Raw genomic sequence first — 17,998 nt, 5'->3', positions numbered from 1 at the left:
TTGGAGATAGGGTTATCCGCTGATGCATCTGAAGATGCGATCCGGACCATTTGTCCAGCAGATCCCACTGAAAAGTTCTTGCGTGGAATCTGCCGAATGGAATCGCTTCGTAATAAGCCACCATTTTTCCCAGGACTCTTGTGCAATGATGCACTGACACTTTTCCTGGTTTTAGGAGGTTCCTGACTAGCTCGGATAACTCCCTGGCTTTCTCCTCCGGGAGAAACACCTTTTTCTGGACTGTGTCCAGAATCATCCCTAGGAACAGCATGTCGTCGGAAACGGCTGCGATTTTGGAATATTTAGAATCCACCCGTGCTGTCGTAGAACTACTTGAGATAGTGCTACTCCGACTTCCAACTGTTCTCTGGACCTTGCCCTTATCAGGAGATCGTCCAAGTAAGGGATAATTAAGACGCCTTTTCTTTGAAAAAGAATCATCATTTCGGCCATTACTTTAGTAAAGACCCGGGGTGCCGTGGACAATCCAAACGGCAGCGTCTGAAACTGATAGTGACAGTTCTGTACCATGAACCTGAGGTACCCTTGGTGAGAAGGGCAATTTTGGACATGGAGGTAAGCATCCTTGATGTCCAGGGACACCCTATAGTCCCCTTCTTCCTGGTTCGCTATCACTTCCGATTTAGAATAGGTCTCACCGAGCCGTCTGGCTTCAATACCACAATATAGTGTGGAATAATACCCCTTTCCTTGTTGTAGGAGGGGTACTTTGATTATCACCTGCTGGGAATACAGCTTGTGAATTGTTTCCAATACTGCCTCCCTGTCGGAGGAAGACGTTGGTAAAGCAGACATCAGGAGCCTGCGAGGGGGAGACGTCTCGAATTTCCAATCTGTACCCCTGGGATACTACTTGTAGGATCCAGGGGTCCACTTGCGAGTGAGCCCACTACGCGCTGAAACTCTCGAGACGACCCCCCACCGCACCTGAGTCCGCTTGTACGGCCCCAGCGTCATGCTGAGGACTTGCCAGAAGCGGTGGAGGGCTTCTGTTCCTGGGAATGGGCTGCCTGCTGCAGTCTTCTTCCCTTTCCTCTATCCCTGGGCAGCTATGACTGGCCTTTTGCCCGCTTGCCCTTATGGGGACGAAAGGACTGAGGCTGAAAAGACGGTGTCTTTTTCTGCTGAGATGTGACTTGGGGTAAAACAGGTGGATTTTCCAGCTGTTGCCGTGGCCACCAGGTCCGATGGACCGACCCCAAATAACTCCTCCCCTTTATACGGCAATACTTCCATGTGCCGTTTGGAATCTGCATCACCTGACCGCTGTCGTGTCCATAAACATCTTCTGGCAGATATGGACATCGTACTTACTCTTGATGCCAGAGTGCAAATATCCCTCTGTGCATCTCGCATATATAGAAATGCATCCTTTAAATGCTCTATATTCAATAAAATACTGTCCCTGTCAAGGGTATCAATATTTTCAGTCAGGGAATCCGACCAAGCCACCCCAGCGCTGCACATCCAGGCTGAGGCGATCGCTGGTCGCAGTATAACACCAGTATGTGTGTATATACTTTTTAGGATATTTTTCAGCCTCCTATCAGCTGTTCCTTGAGGGCGGCCCTATCTGGAGACGGTACCGCCACTTGTTTTGATAAGCGTGTGAGCGCCTTATCCACCCTAAAGGGTGTTTCTCAACGCGCCCTAACTTCTGGCGGGAGAGGGTATACCGCCAATAATTTTCTATCGGGGGAAACCCACGCATCATCACACACTTCATTTAATTTATCTGATTCAGGAAAAACTATAGGTAGTTTTTTCACACCCCACATAATACCCTTTTTTGTGGTACTTGTAGTATCAGAAATATGTAACACCTCCTTCATTGCCCTTAACAAGTAACGTGTGGCCCTAAAGGAAAATACGTTTGTTTCTTCACCGTCGACACTGGAGTCAGTGTCCGTGTCTGTGTCGACCAACTGAGGTAAAATGGGCGTTTTAACGCCCCTGACGGTGTTTGAGACGCCTGGACAGGTACTAATTTGTTTGCCGGCCGTCTCATGTCGTCAACCGACCTTGCAGCGTGTTGACATTATCACGTAATTCCTTAAACAAGCCATCCATTTCGGTGTCGACTCCCTAGAGAGTGACATCACCATTACAGGCAATTGCTCCGCCTCCTCACCAACATCGTCCTCATACATGTCGACACACACGTACCGACACACAGCACACACACAGGGAATGCTCTGATAGAGGACAGGACCCCACTAGCCCTTTGGGGAGACAGAGGGAGAGTTTGCCAGCACACACCAAAACGCTATAATTATACAGGGACAACCTTTATATAAGTGTTTTTCCCTTATAGCATCTTAATATATATAATCATATCGCCAAATAAGTGCCCCCCCTCTCTGTTTTAACCCTGTTTCTGTAGTGCAGTGCAGGGGAGAGCCTGGGAGCCTTCCCACCAGCATTTCTGTGAGGGAAAATGGCGCTGTGTGCTGAGGAGAATAGGCCCCGCCCCCTTTTCGGCGGGCTTCTTCTCCCGTTTTTCTGAGACCTGGCAGGGGTTAAATACATCCATATAGCCCCAGGGGCTATATGTGATGTATTTTTAGCCAGTTATAGGTATTTTCATTGCTGCCCAGGGCGCCCCCCCAGCGCCCTGCACCCTCAGTGACCGCTGGTGTGAAGTGTGCTGACAACAATGGCGCACAGCTGCAGTGCTGTGCGCTACCTCATGAAGACTGAAAAGTCTTCTGCCGCCGGTTTCTGGACCTCTTCACTCTTCGGCATCTGCAAGGGGGTCGGCGGCGCGGCTCCGGGACCGGACTCCATGGCTGGGCCTGTGTTCGATCCCTCTGGAGCTAATGGTGTCCAGTAGCCTAAGAAGCCAATCCATCCTGCACGCAGGTGAGTTCACTTCTTCTCCCCTAAGTCCCTCGTAGCAGTGAGCCTGTTGCCAGCAGGGCTCACTGAAAATAAAAAACCTAACAAAACTTTTACTCTAAGCAGCTCTTTAGGAGAGCCACCTAGATTGCACCCTTCTCGGCCGGGCACAAAAATCTAACTGAGGCTTGGAGGAGGGTCATGGGGGGAGGAGCCAGTGCACACCACCTGATCCTAAAGCTTTTACTTTTGTGCCCTGTCTCCTGCGGAGCCGCTAATCCCCATGGTCCTGACGGAGTCCCCAGCATCCACTAGGACGTCAGAGAAATGGCATATATAGCTATTCTGTAAATATGCTGTCCAGGTTGGTGGTGCGCCCAGAGCCAGAGAGTACGTAGACTTGACAAAGGGGAGAAAAAAGAAGGCTCTAGTGTGGGCGCACTCTTTAGAGAAATAAGTGGTTAGTGAGAATTCAAGAAATTGTTAAGACATAACTTTTATTAATATTAGTAAAACAAAATTAGCCTTCCCAATGATCTATGCAAGAAAAATTAATAAAGTTGAAAAATTATTATTAAAATGTTCTGGTCTCTTTATTCCAAAGAGTATGTGGAAAGTTTGTAGACATAGGATAGTCATACCCCCATTTCCCCTGACCAGTACAGGGTTTCTGTATTGATGGAACCAGGGATTGGTCAAAACACAGTTTGCATGAAAAAGTTATGTTGTTTACAAAAATTTGTAGGTAGCTAGAGAGGTAATCACATGTCACCACTCTGAAGTTTATACACCTGTAATTATATATCCATGCCATATGTTAGAAAATTGTTGATTAGTCGGCATACCAAGTCACCCAAATAAGCTATTAATAGGTGCGAATTATATAATGGAGATTACCAAATTAGAGATCGTGGTGATACTGCTGTTGGCGTTTTAGATCACACGCAAAGGGAAATTATTTCCTAATCTACGACACCAGGTATTCTCAGGTAGTCGCCTTTCCTGATACTGACCTGGCCCAACGCTGTTTAGCTTCCAAGTTCGGATGAGATCGGGCGCTGACAGCGTGGTATGGTAGTAGAGGTTGAGTGTGTACACCAATGAGAGTGCACCGATATAGGAAAATAAGAAAAAGGATAATGGAAAGAAAAACGGAGGAGAAGGAAAGATTAGTGAAAATATGTGGATCTGCTTTTCACGTTAGACTCGGTTCAGAGGATCCCACTGATGTGGTATCGTGTACCGGGAATCATGAATGAGAGTCCACGAAATTTAGTGAACAAAGAATAAAGTGACCTACTAGTTGGTTGGAACATATAATGTGACTGCTTATTTGTCAGATACCTTCATTGAAGGTTAATTAGTTATCTGTTATCACTGAAATTGATATGTCACATGACACAATGAATAATACCGTGAGGTCATACAATCCTGATCCTAAGTCCAATGTAATAACTGGAAATTGGACCTTTATACCCAAAAATGAGACACAAATATACATATAACAGGACAAATTAGCGTAGTATTTGATGGTATGACTGCAGATGCCTTATGTCATATATAGAATATTAGTGATACACAGTTTGTATAACTAGATTGTAAGCAGGGTAGGTACATATGCAATAATATGAAAAGTTTTCGTCCCTGCTGGACGAAGCAAGAGTTACAGCAAAGTATATAGATGTGAATATGCAATAAAAGTATCAGCAACCTGATATTATTACGTGTAAATTGCTTATACTCCTGGATTAGAAAATAGCTTTTAGGTGACTCTGTCTTGGCTAAACTGAAAACGGAGACCAAATTGATGTAGAAAAACGCCCTTAGGCAGCAAGTTGTTATAGCAATCCAAACCATATAAATAAACAGAGAGATAAATAATAAATGGTGTGAATTTCCTCTATTATATGGTTGCTGTCTGTGTCCGATTGTTTTGACCAATCCCTGGTTCCATCAATACAGAAACCCTGTACTGGTCAGGGGAAATGGGGGTATGACTATCCTATGTCTACAACCTTTCCACATACTCTTTGGAATAAAGAGACCAGAAAATTTTAATAATAATTTTTCAACTTTATTAATTTTTCTTGCATAGATCATTGGGAAGGCTAATTTTGTTTTACTAATATTAATAAAAGTTATGTCTTAACAATTTCTTGAATTCTCACTAACTACTTATTTCTCTTAAGAGTGCGCCCACTCTAGAGCCTTCTTTTTTCTCCCCTTTGTCAAGTCATAGTGCTACTCCCACCAACAACTGTTCCTTGGACCTCGCTTTTATTAGGAGATCGTCCAAGTACGGGATAATTAAAACACCCTTTCTTCGAAGGAGTATCATCATTTCCGCCATAACCTTGGTGAATACCCTCGGTGCCGTGGACAGTCCAAACGGCAGCGTCTGGAATTGGTAATGGCAATCCTGTACCACAAATCTGAGGTACTCCTGGTGAGGATGGTAAATGGGGACATGCAAGTAAGCATCCTTGATGTCCAGGGATACCATGTAATCCCCCTCGTCCAGGCTTGCAATAACCGCCCTGAGCGATTCCATCTTGAACTTGAATTTCTTTATGTACGTGTTCAAGGATTTCAAATTTAGAATGGGTCTCACCGAACCATCCGGTTTCGGTACCACAAATAGTGTGGAATAATAACCCCGGCCTTGTTGAAGTAGGGGTACCTTGATTATCACCTGCTGGGAATACAGCTTGTGAATTGCCGCTAGCACCGCCTCCCTGTCTGAGGGAGCAATCGGCAAGGCAGATTTTAGGAACCGGTGGGGTGGGGACGCCTCGAATTCCAGCTTGTACCCCTGAGATACTATTTGCAGGATCCAGGGATCCACCTGTGAGCGAACCCACTGATCGCTGAAATTTTTGAGGCGACCCCCCCACCGTACCAGGCTTCGCCTGTGGAGCCCCACCGTCATGCGGCGGACTTGGAAGAAGAAGCGGGGGAGGACTTTTGCTCCTGGGAACCTGCTGTTTGTTGCAGCCTTTTTCCCCTACCTCTGCCTCTGGACAGAAAGGACCCGCCTTTTCCACGCCTGTTTTTCTGGGTCCGAAAGGACTGAACCTGATAAAACGGCGCCTTCTTAGGCTGTGAGGGGACATGGGGTAAAAATGCTGACTTCCCAGACGTTGCTGTGGAAACTAGGTCCGAGAGACCATCCCCAAATAATTCCTCACCCTTATATGGTAACACTTCCATGTGCTTTTTTGAATCTGCATCTCCTGTCCACTGGCGAGTCCATAAGCCTCTCCTAGCAGAAATGGACAATGCACTTACTTTAGATGCCAGTCGGCAGATTTCCCTTTGTGCATCTCTCATATATAAGACTGAGTCTTTTATATGGTCTATGGTTAACAGGATCGTGTCTCTGTCTAATGTGTCAATATTTTCTGACAGTTTATCTGACCACGCAGCGACAGCACTGCACATCCAAGCTGACGCAATAGCTGGCCTAAAGTATAATGCCTGTGTGTGTATATACAGACTTCAGGATCGCCTCCTGCTTTCTATCAGCAGGTTCCTTGAGGGCGGCCGTATCCGGAGACGGTAGTGCCACCTTTTTAGACAAACGTGTGAGCGCTTTATCCACCCTAGGAGGTGTTTCCCAACGTGACCTATCCTCTGGCGGGAAAGGGAACGCCATTAGTACCTTCTTAGGAATTACCAATTTTTTATCAGGGAAAGCCCACGCTTCTTCACACACTTCATTTAATTCATCTGACGGGGGGAAAACTACGGGTAGTTTTTTCTCCCCAAACATAATACCCTTTTTAGTGGTACCTGTATTTATATCAGAAATGTGTAACACCTCTTTCATTGCCTCAATCATGCAGTGAATGGCCTTAGTGGGCATCAGGTTAGACTCATCGTCGTCGACACTGGTGTCAGTATCAGTGTCGACATCTGGGTCTGCTTGAGGTAGCGGGCATTTTAGAGCCCCTGACGACCCATGCGACGCCTGGGCAGGCACGAGCTGAGAAGTCGGCTGTCCCACATTTGGCATGTCGTCGATTTTCTTATATAAGGAGTCTATACGTGCACTCATTACTTTCCATAAGCCCATCCACTCAGGTGTCTGCCCCGCAGGGGGTGACATCCCTTCTAAAGGCATCTGCTCCGCCTCCACATCATTATCCTCATCAAACATGTCGACACAGCCGTACCGACACACCGCACACACACAAGGAATGCTCCGAATGAGGACAGGACCCACAAAAGCCCTTTGGGGGGACAGAGTGAGAGTATGCCAGCACACACCAGAGCGCTATATAATGCAGGGACTAACTGAGTTATGTCCCCTATAGCTGCTTTTTATATTATATATATATATATATATTGCGCCTAAATTTAGTGCCCCCCCTCTCTGTTTTTACCCTGTTCTGAAGTGTAGACTGCAGGGGAGAGCCAGGGAGCTTCCTTCCAGCGGATCTGTGAAGGAGAAATGGCGCCAGTGTGTCTGAGGGAGATAGCTCCGCCCCTTTTCCGCGGCCTATTCTCCCGCTTTTTCCTGGATTCTGGCAGGGATATTTACCACATATATAGCCTCTGGGGCTATATATTGTGGTATTTTTGCCAGCCAAGGTGTTTTTTATTGCTGCTCAGGGCGCCCCCCCCCCCCCCAAGCTCCCTGCACCCTCAGTGACCGGAGTGTGAAGTGTGCATGAGGAGCAATGGCGCACAGCTGCAGTGCTGTGCGCTACCTTGGTGAAGACTGATGTCTTCTGCCGCCGTTTTTCCGGACCTCTTCTTGCTTCTGGCTCTGTAAGGGGGACGGCGGTGCGGCTCCGGGACCGAACACCAAGGACTGGGCCTGCGGTCGATCCCTCTGGAGCTAATGGTGTCCAGTAGCCTAAGAAGCCCAATCCGGCTGCAAGCAGGCGAGTTCGCTTCTTCTCCCCTTAGTCCCTCGCTGCAGTGAGCCTGTTGCCAGCAGGTCTCACTGAAAATAAAAAACCTAAACTATACTTTCTTTCTAAGGGCTCAGGAGAGCCCCTAGTGTGCATCCAACCTCGGCCGGGCACGAAATCTAACTGAGGCTTGGAGGAGGGTCATAGTGGGAGGAGCCAGTGCACACCAGGTAGTCATAAATCTTTCTAGAGTGCCCAGCCTCCTTCGGAGCCCGCTATTCCCCATGGTCCTTACGGAGTTCCCAGCATCCACTAGGACGTCAGAGAAATAGGGTTGGGGTCGGGTGACCAGCGGTCAGGATCTCGGCGGTCAGCATACCGACGACAGGATCCCGGCCGCCAGAATGCCGGCGGGGGTGCGAGCGCAACAAAGACCCTTGCGGACACACTGTGCTCGCCGTAGGTTCTATTCCCACTCTATGGGTGTCGTGGACACCCACGAGCGGGAATATCCCTGGGCCCGTTGTCAACATTCTGGCGGTCGGGATCCTGGCGTCGGTATGCTGATCGCCACTAACATGACTACATCCCATTGCAACGATATATCTTACAACAGCTAGGTGTTATTAGATAATAGATGAAATGATCAACACAATTAGCATTTTAAAACAAGTGGACAAGTAAGGGTGGTTACCATTACAAGTGTCTCATTAATGGGATTCACCTCTTTTTGCTGTGACCTAATTGGTGGGATGTCCTTAAGAAAGACTATATGGACTTAGGAAAGAAACTGAAGGCAATGACATCTAAGGTAATATTCTCAGAAGTATTACCCGTGCCACGCGCTAGTCCAGGGAGGCAGAGGGAGATTATGCCGCATTCACACCGCAAATGCCGGATCCTACCCGGTAAGACAAACGTGTACTTGCCGGGTGGGATCCGGCATTTGCGCTCCGTTGCAGGCTTTCCGACCCGGCAATATACCGGGTCGGTTGCCATGACAACGGAGGGAGCAGCAGGGGCGGGGGTGGAGGCGGCGCCGGGAGATGAGCTCATCTCCTGCGCCGCCTCTCCCTATCTTGTGAATGGGAACCGTGTCGCATCGACACGGCTCCCATTCACACCGCACCTGACCCGGTAATCAACCCGGGTAAAACCCTTCTTTTTTACCGGGTTGAATTACCGGGTCAGGCAACCCGCTAATTCATCTAGTGTGCTTTCACATCGCACACCGACCCGGGTCGACACGGCAATATGCCGTGTCGATACCGGGTTATTTGTGCGATGTGAAAGGGGTATTAGGGAGGTAAATGTGTGGTTTAGGGATTGGTGCAGGAAAGAGGGGTGTGTGTTCCTGGAACACTGGGCGGACTTCTCAGTCAGGCGCCATCTCTTTTGTCGTGACAGATTGCACCTGACTGAGGAGGGGGCAGCGGTGCTGGGGGGGAGGATGGTTAGAAGGTTGGAGGAGATTTTAAACTAGGAGCCTGGGGGGAGGGTTTAGCTAGAAACTACGGGTCATGCAGTGAGAATAGTGGGGATGGCGGTAGTAAACGAAATGGGGGAGAAGTTGGGGTAAGAGCAGGCGGTAAGGTTACTAACATGGGTACTAAAAGAGATTTTACCAAAGCACTAACCAATGACGATTACAGGTCATCATGGCTACATAAGGTGAAAGATGTCCCTAACGCAAGGGAAAATACTTATCTTAGTTGTATGTATGTAAACGCCAGAAGCATTACTGGTAAAAAGGGTGAACTAGAAATACTTGCAGCAAGCAAACAGTATGATATTATAGGCATTACTGAAACTTGGTGGGATGAATCTCATGATTGGACAGTCAATCTAGAGGGCTATACACTGTTTAGGAGAGACAGACTCAATAAAAAGGGTGGAGGGGTGTGTCTTTACGTAAAGCCGTTTTTAAAACCTGATATACGGGAAGATATTCAGGAGGGGACTGTAGACACTGTCGAGACATTATGGGTAGAAATTGCATGCAGGGAAAAGGAATAAAAAAGTTAGCATTGGGTGTATGCTATAGGCAGTCTGGTATCAACGCATCTGATGAGGAATTGTTACTAAAGCAAATTGAAAGAGCAGCAGGAGTAGGAGTCATAGTAGTGATGGGAGAATTTAACTATCCAGAGATAAACTGGAAAAACGATTCATGTGATACTGCTAGGGGCAATATGTTTTTAAACATACTTAATGATAACTACTTAGTTCAACTAATTGAAGAACCAACTAGGTACAATGCAATCTTAGACCTGGTATTAACAAACAATGGGGATTTGGTATCAGGTATTATAGTAGGGGAACCCATAGGAAACAGCGACCACAATATGGTCACATTCAATATCAGTTTCCATAAACAGCCCTATACTCGCTCAACTAGGACTCTAAACTTTAGCAAAGCAAGTTTTGAAAAGATGAGGGTATTTTTCAGGGATATTGAATGGGAAGGTTTGTTTTTAGGAAAAAATAGTACGGAGAAATGGGAGGTACTAAAATTCCTGCTAGCTAAAAATACACTCAAATTTATTCCTACGAGCAGCAAAAAAAGGAATAAATATCATAAACCGATGTGGCTTAACAAAAAGATTAAGGAATTTATGGGCAAGAAAAGGCGAGCATTTAAAAAAAACAAATCTGACGGGGAAGCAGAATCATTTCAGCACTATAAGGAATGTAACAAATTATGCAAAAAGGAAATAAGAGCGGCTAAAGTAGAAACTGAAAAACTAGTAGCAAAGGAAAGCAAAGCGAATCCCAAAAAATTATTTAAATACATTAATAGCAAGAGATTAAAGAAGGAGAGTATAGGCCCTTTAAAAGACAAGTTGGGAGTCTTAAGCAAAAATTATAATGACATAGGGGACACACTGAGTTTTTTTCAACAGTATTTACTAGAGAGGACCCAATTCAGGGACTAACATATAATCTCAATAATGAGAATATCCCACTGATAGGTACTTATTTAAGCGAGGAAGTAGTCTGTGACCGATTAAAACATTTAAAGATTAATAAGTCACCAGGTCCCGATGGTATTCACCCAAGGGTTCTAATGGAGCTTCATTCTGAACTTGCAAAACCGCTATTTTTGATCTTTAAGGATTCAGTAATATCAGGTATGGTTCCCAAAGACTGGCATATAGCGGAAGTAGTACCTATATTCAAAAAGGGAAGTAAAGCTGAACCAGATAATTATAGACCAGTTAGTCTTACATCGATAGTGGGGAAAGTATTGGAAGGTATTCTAAGAGATAGTATTCAGAAGTTCCTTGAAGTCAATAAGGTCATTAAAAGGAATCAACATGGGTTTATGAAGGACAGATACTGTCAAACCAACTTACTTGGCTTTTATGAAACAGTAAGCGCAAACCTAGATCAGGGTAAAGAGGTGGATGTAATCTTTTTAGATTTTGCCAAAGCGTTCGATACTGTACCACACATGAGACTTATCTACAAGCTACAAGAATCAGGGCTAGGAAGCACAATATGCACTTGGGTCAAAAACTGGTTAGATAATAGGGAGCAGCGCGTTGTGGTTAATGGATCTTTTTTCAACTTGGACTGAAGTGCTAAGTGGTGTGCCGCAAGGCTCAGTATTAGGACCACTATTGTTCAATATTTTCATTAATGACCTAACAGAAGGTCTAGAGAGCATGGTGTCAATTTTTGCAGATGATACCAAATTGTGTAGTTATAAATGCGGAGGGGGATGCTGAGTCGTTTCAGAATGACTTAGTTGAATTAGAAGCTTGGGCAGCGAAATGGAGAATGCACTTCAATACAGACAAGTGTAAGGTAATGCACTGTGGTAACAAGAACAAAAATAACACCTACCTACTAAATGGGGTAAAATTAGGGGATTCTGTACTGGAAAAGGACTTAGGTGTCCTCATAGATAACAAACTAAGCAGTAGTACCCAAAGTAGGACTGCAGCAAAGAAGGCTAATAAGATATTAGCATGCATAAAACGCGGAATTGATGCTAGGGACAAGAGTATTATACTCCTGTTATACAAATCACTTGTGAGGCCACACCTTGAATACTGTGTACAATTCTGGGTACCTTACTACAAAAAGGATATCCTGGAGCTAGAAAAGGTTCAAAGGCGGGCGACCAAACTAATTAAGGGTATGGAGACGCTGGAATACGAGGAAAGGCTTGCAAGACTAGGCATGTTTACACTGGAAAAGAGGAGATTAAGAGGGGACATGATCAACATTTACAAATATATAAGGGGACAATATACAGATCTTGCGCAGGACCTGTTTTTGGTTAGATCAACAGAGAGAACTCGTGGACACTCGCTCAGGTTAGAGGAAAGGAGATTCCACACAATACGGAGTAAAGGCTTTTTTACGGTAAGGACGATACGTGTTTGGAATTCCCTGCCTGAGGGAGTTGTAATGGCCAACTCAGTCAACACCTTTAAGAATGGGTTAGATAAATTCCTAATGGATAAGGATATCCAGGGTTACGGGGCATAGTCACGCACTATGGTTATTATAAAAAAGAGGGGTTAATCGGAACGGCAGTAGCAACTTCAGTCAAAATTTTATACAAATAATCGTGCATAGGAGACCACAAATAGGTTGAACCCGATGGACAATTGTCTTTTTTCAACCTTAGATACTATGTTACTATGTTACTATGAATAATGTTCATCTGAATGGACACTTATATGTTGATTATTGTATCTTCCTATAACTGAGTTACACACACACTGGTGTTTGCAGAGCGCTCTTATTTCTGTGAAAGTTTTCAGGTTTCTTGCTATACTCTGAGTATAGGTGGGATGTTGCTGCACCCCATGTTTTATTGTCTAAGATCTAAACCGCTGGTTACCATAAATGACAGGCTTTCAAGCAGGGTGTGGCTATCCAAGCGTGAACGCAGACATTTTCCTGAATTGTGTTTCATATTTATGGAGCTTTGTCAGTAAGCTCCTAATAACCCCCCTGTAAGAGCAGCACATTACCCTTCTTCCATTTATTTATTTTGAAAGCTACACTGTTTCAGGAGACGCACAAAGTTTTTACAAATAAATATATATATATATATATATATATTGCACTGCATATTGTAATGTTGCAGGACTACAAACATCAATACTTCATAAGCTACATTACTGCACTATGCTCCCCAGGGCTTAAACAAGGAGATAGTATTGTAAATGGTGCTATTGTCCAAATTCTCCTGACAAACGCATGATCATTTAACATTTCTAGAAACGTTATTTTTATTTTATATATCCATATACTTGTTAATGTATGTCTGTAAAGATATGAATTATAAACTATTGTGTTTGCCGTGAAATTTCCACTTTACATATACTTACAAAAATGACAGATAAATACTATTTACAAACATGAGAAATCACGACAAACTAATGTAAATCTCAACAGAAAACATTTAAAATCTTCAGAGAATTAGGGACTAAAATGCTATTAAATCAGAACTATAACACTTCTTTTCATGGACTAATCCTTGGGGAATTTTATGCAGAGCATGGACTTGACTTGTTTAAGCCTCATTACTAATTTAATATAAAATATGACTAATGTTTTTTGGTTGGATAGGCTTCAGTTGTCTAGTGTTTTACACTTACAACGCATTAGTAAAAAGCTGCTATCGGATCTGATCTGATTTGTGGCACTGACTGCCTCTTGCAATTTTCTAGGCACAACAAAGGACTGGAAAATGCAGCAGCATCCAGTAGACAGCAGGGTGCTGAGGACACCATCTAAACTCCGTAAAATGACATAATTGGCTTTGACAGTGCTTCAATGTATGCTTGGTTTAATGATTTTTTTAATCCTATAAAATCTATAAACTAAATGCAACTCTGGCAATGGACACCATTAACAAAAGAATTAATGATAACAAGGAGGCACCACATTAGCTAGTTGTAATTACATTTTTATATTGTTAAACGCAAATCTTTTCTGATTCTGCGGTGATATGGTAAGTGGGGGGGGTTGCAAGTTGTATGTATCTTGCACATTTCTCTTTAATCTGCATTTAAATCTACATCTATAATTTTGTATACATCTATGAAAGAAAACCCCTATTCAATATTTACCCGAATTTATACGATTTTTACCCTCAATCCCTATTTCATATAACACAGTGGCCGCTTCCCTGATTTAATATGACCCTTTCCAACATTTCTCAAAATTTGCCCTGACCTAATATTCTGTACTAACAACTGACATAAGACTATTTACTCAAATTATTACTTTTTTTCTGCACATGAATGGCTTTTATGGAAAGGTAACCATTTCCAGATAGGCTGCACATTACAATACATATGAGTGAGTGAGAAAGATTTATTATACAAACAAGTTATTTTCGCTCACATCTGTATGGAGGTGCAAGCAATATTAAGCAAGGTGTCATACTCTTAACATCCAACTTTTTTTTTTTTTTATGTCGGATTGACATTGTCGGAAGATGAGATGGGGGAGCAGGGACAGGTTATGAGGGCGAGCAGGGACAGGTAGGAGGGGACGGGACCACGTGAGGAGACGAGCGGGGATGGGTGAGGAGACGAACGGGGACGGAGTGGGAACGGGTGAGAAGACGAGCGGGTCAGAAACTGGAAACAGCAGCAGCACGGACGGGACAGTACTGGGGTATGAGCGGCTGTGATAGTTATCTGGAACGGCCAAATCCGACATTCAGATTTGGCCGCTCATTGAATACTGACCTGTCAGAACCTTTCCGACGGAAAGGATCCGACAGGTATTGAATACACCCGTATGTAGTAATGATTTACCTAATGAATGGTTTAAAAGGTTGACAAAAAAAAAGTCTTCTTTTAAAATAAGAAGCCATAATTGGTGTATCAGCGCTGTGACTCGTGGATGCTTTTAATTCAGGGCTTGACAAATTTGTATCAAATCTAGGAACCAGGATGAAAGTGTATGAGCAAGACCACCGTCCTCCCCCACCCAAAAAATAAAAAATAACTGAAACCAAAGTCATCAACACCCACCCACCCCATCCCTCCTGCCCTGAGCCACACTGAGCAGCTCCAGCCCAAAAGGCAAACCAACCCCCACAGCCACATAACATAGGGGGTACCCCAAGGCAAAGCAGTCATCTGCAGTCAAAATGCTGTGCAGCTACCCCCCGGGCAAAGGACAACTCTCTCCCCATGGCTACACTAAGGAGCAGCACAAGCACTTCTGTCCATGAAATTGCCGCCACAATACAGGCATGCCTACAAATCTACGCTGGGGCTGTTGAGGATCCGCTTCCTCCCTCTGTGCATAATCTGGTAGCCATGCAACATGGCCCCTGGGATTTGTCAAGCCCTGTTTTAATTAATGCTGTCCATCATTTCAATTGCCTCAAGGGTGCAAATATTCAAGAACATTATTATATGGGGCAAGTGAAAAGTTGGTATAATTACAAAATGTTTTCCCTTTTAAAGGGCACCGAGGGCTACAAAGGGCTAATGCGTAGTTGACTGTACACCCGTTTAGAAACTGCATCTTGTGTTACTATACACACCAGAGTGATGGTGTGCTGATTTGCCGTTTCATAACGAAAAATTTCCTACATTACTCAGAGAGTACGAGTGATTGTGTGCTCCCGCGGTTGCTAGCGACGGACACTAGGTTTGATGTGCTGCACATGAAATCTAGCAGTACAGTAACACTAGCGACCTTGTGTATGCTTATGAAGGATGGAACATGATCATTCCGTCCTTCATAAGACTTGTTCCACTGTGTACACAGAATCTGGTTCAAGAGCTTTCGTTCCAATGTCAGAACTAATGCCGGTCGTTCCAGTGTGTACCCATTAAACCAGGGCTGGCCAAACCGGTCCTCGAGATCTACCAACAGTTCATGTTTTCCAGGCCTCCTGGAGATCTGTAGAATTGTCAGTTAGGAATGAATGCAGCACATCTTAATTAGTAATGACTACACCTGTGCACCAGCTAGGTGGTCTGGAAAATGTGAACTGTTGGTAGATCTCGAGGACCGGTTTGGCCAGCCCTGCATTAAACGGACAGAGGAAAGTGTGCAAGATACAGTTGTACACAAACACCACTGAATAGGTGGAACTTGGCTGTTCTGTAGACAAGAAATGCACCCATATCTGCAACACCCAAATTACTAATACCCCTTCCCCCACTGAAATCCTGCCTCTGATTCAGATTTTGGAACACTGTTTACACCGCACTGGCGACCTTGGTGATTTCCAGGTCGGTGCTGTTTACACTGCAAATGGGGGCAGTCTGTCTGTTCTGCCAGCACTTGGAGATCTCATCTCCAAGTGCCTGTGATTCAAATCTCCTTATGCTTTTTATGGAGACTTTGGTCACCCATTTACACTGCCCTGTTACCTGGGTTCAAATCTGCTCGCTACCTGGGTCAGATTCCTGGGTCATTGGCCCAATGTTGTTTATTTGGGACCCTGAGCCGAGACCTGGGTTCACCTGGCAATAACAGAGTTATTGAGGCAGTGGAAAAGGGGTATAAAATTAGGGTTGCAGTTTCATACAGAGATCAGTACAACTATGCATATGGGGGAACACGTCATTTTTGCCATGCACCTCTCTTGAGCAATGAACACGATTTACTTCCACCTCTTGAGGAGGCCTAAGGTGTACACGAATGCTGTCCATGCTGTTGGCATAACTTATTGTTTTCAAGTGTTATGATCTGATATGATCAATTAGTTCTATTTTACAATATAAATGGATCTATGTACTTAGCCTTGAACGGAGATAACGTGGATGGAGATGGACAGCCAATCAGCTCCTAACTGCCATGTCACAGGCTGTGTTTTACAAATGACAGTTAGGAGCTGGTTGGCTGGTACTTCATCTCCGTGCACTATTTCTCCATCTAAAGCTTAGTAAATAGACCCCAAAGTCAGTTTCCCCACCTAAAAAAAAAAAAAAAAAAAATAGTTTTGGGGAAATAATTCCCAGAAAATTGTTTTTCTTTTTAGATCCCAAAGCAATACCTCTGGTGCACACAGCCTAAAAGTAAAAGAACCCAGTAGAATACATGAGACAACACTTATGCCATGTTAGGGGAGGCAGGTCACGTGGTCACAGATGTGTACTAGATGCTGACTGTCATCTGAATCAGCACAAACAAGCCTGTATGACCCTGATAAGCAGCAGCATGCAATGTGCACTCACCCCAGGCAAGCAGCTGTGGTGCTATGTGACTGGCACACACCACACGGCCATGAAGCAGTAACAGCCGGTATGGGAACCCGCAGTATCAGCTGCAGCCATCATTAGGAAGTGGCAGTGACACAATAACAACCAGCACATACACAGCACTGAGTACCTGTGGCACCTACACACGCACTGTTTGTGGTCAAACATGATATCGTGACATCAGTACATGTAAAGTGCGGTGACGTCAGGTTTCACAGGAGGCATGACGTCATATGTGGCGACGACTTCTCACCTTTCTCCTTCTCGTCAATACGCAGGGCCATGGAGATGTAGTAGAAGGCCTGCTGGTGATACGCCCGCACCACCTCCGGCTCCGGCGGCCTGTCCTGAGCCTCAGCCGTCCTGAGAGACAGTGCGCCGCGCTCAGCGAGTGTCCGGCCCTCTGGGCACTTCTTGTCCGTCATGACCCTACGGGAGAGCCGCTCGCAGCACCAAGCAAAGAGCAGGCCGAGCTGCAGCGCCAGGAAGCGCAGGAGGGAGAAGACGGCGAGCAGGGGGAAGGAGAAGACGTATAGGTTCCGCTTATGGAGAGAGGGCGGGGGGCCCTGCAGCACCGGGGACTCCGAGCGGGGTGAGAGTGCCGGGGGCCCGGGACCTGACTCTGATGCTGGGGTCGCCGGTCTCTTCTTGCTACCTCTTCCGCCCGGAGAATTCATTCACAGCGCCCGCAGCCGCTGCCATAACACTGGGCACAGAGCCTACCCAACTGCTCCGCCCCCGACCTGGCAACTACGCCCACTACACCCGCCACAGCGCCCGACTGCTCCGCCCACTACACCTGGTACAGCGGTCACCCTTCCGCCCGCTCCGCCGCTGGCCACGCCCTCCTGGCTGCAAATGCTAGCGTAGTAGCGCGATAACTGTCATCACATGGACACGCCCATTCACCCCCCTACTGTCACATATAGGCACGCCCTCCCTGCCTGGCAATGTGTGATTGCTGACCAATGGGAGGTCTGTTCTTTACATAAAAAGAGTGTAAATAATTGCTTTATTATCAGCTGTAGTTTCGTAGTGGTTGGTTCTATATCAGAGGGGCTGAAGGGACCTTGTGACGTA

General features: G+C 45.4%; 1 protein-coding gene and 1 pseudogene across 4 annotated transcripts in view; both read right to left on the bottom strand.

The window, feature by feature from the left end:
- The window catches only part of SPAST (spastin), a 169,783-nt gene extending 152,010 nt beyond the window's left edge, over positions 1–17,773 (bottom strand). For 2 of the 4 annotated variants that reach the window (XM_063917818.1, XM_063917819.1), the window contains exon 1: positions 17,172–17,773. In XM_063917818.1, coding sequence (XP_063773888.1) covers positions 17,172–17,595 — 424 coding nt within the window. In that variant the 5' untranslated portion in view covers positions 17,596–17,773. The remainder of the gene's footprint in view (positions 1–17,171) is intronic. The other 2 variants (XM_063917816.1, XM_063917817.1) reach the window with 1 other exon arrangement.
- Positions 3,824–3,942, bottom strand: LOC134912497 (5S ribosomal RNA; annotated as a pseudogene).
- Positions 17,774–17,998: the final 225 nt, after the last annotated feature.

This window comes from Pseudophryne corroboree, chromosome 4 (genome assembly GCF_028390025.1).
Source record: "Pseudophryne corroboree isolate aPseCor3 chromosome 4, aPseCor3.hap2, whole genome shotgun sequence".
In the NCBI taxonomy this organism is placed as follows: Eukaryota; Metazoa; Chordata; class Amphibia; order Anura; family Myobatrachidae; genus Pseudophryne; species Pseudophryne corroboree.
Note: the sequence above shows the minus strand (reverse complement) of the source record. Positions and strands in the feature narration are given on the sequence as shown.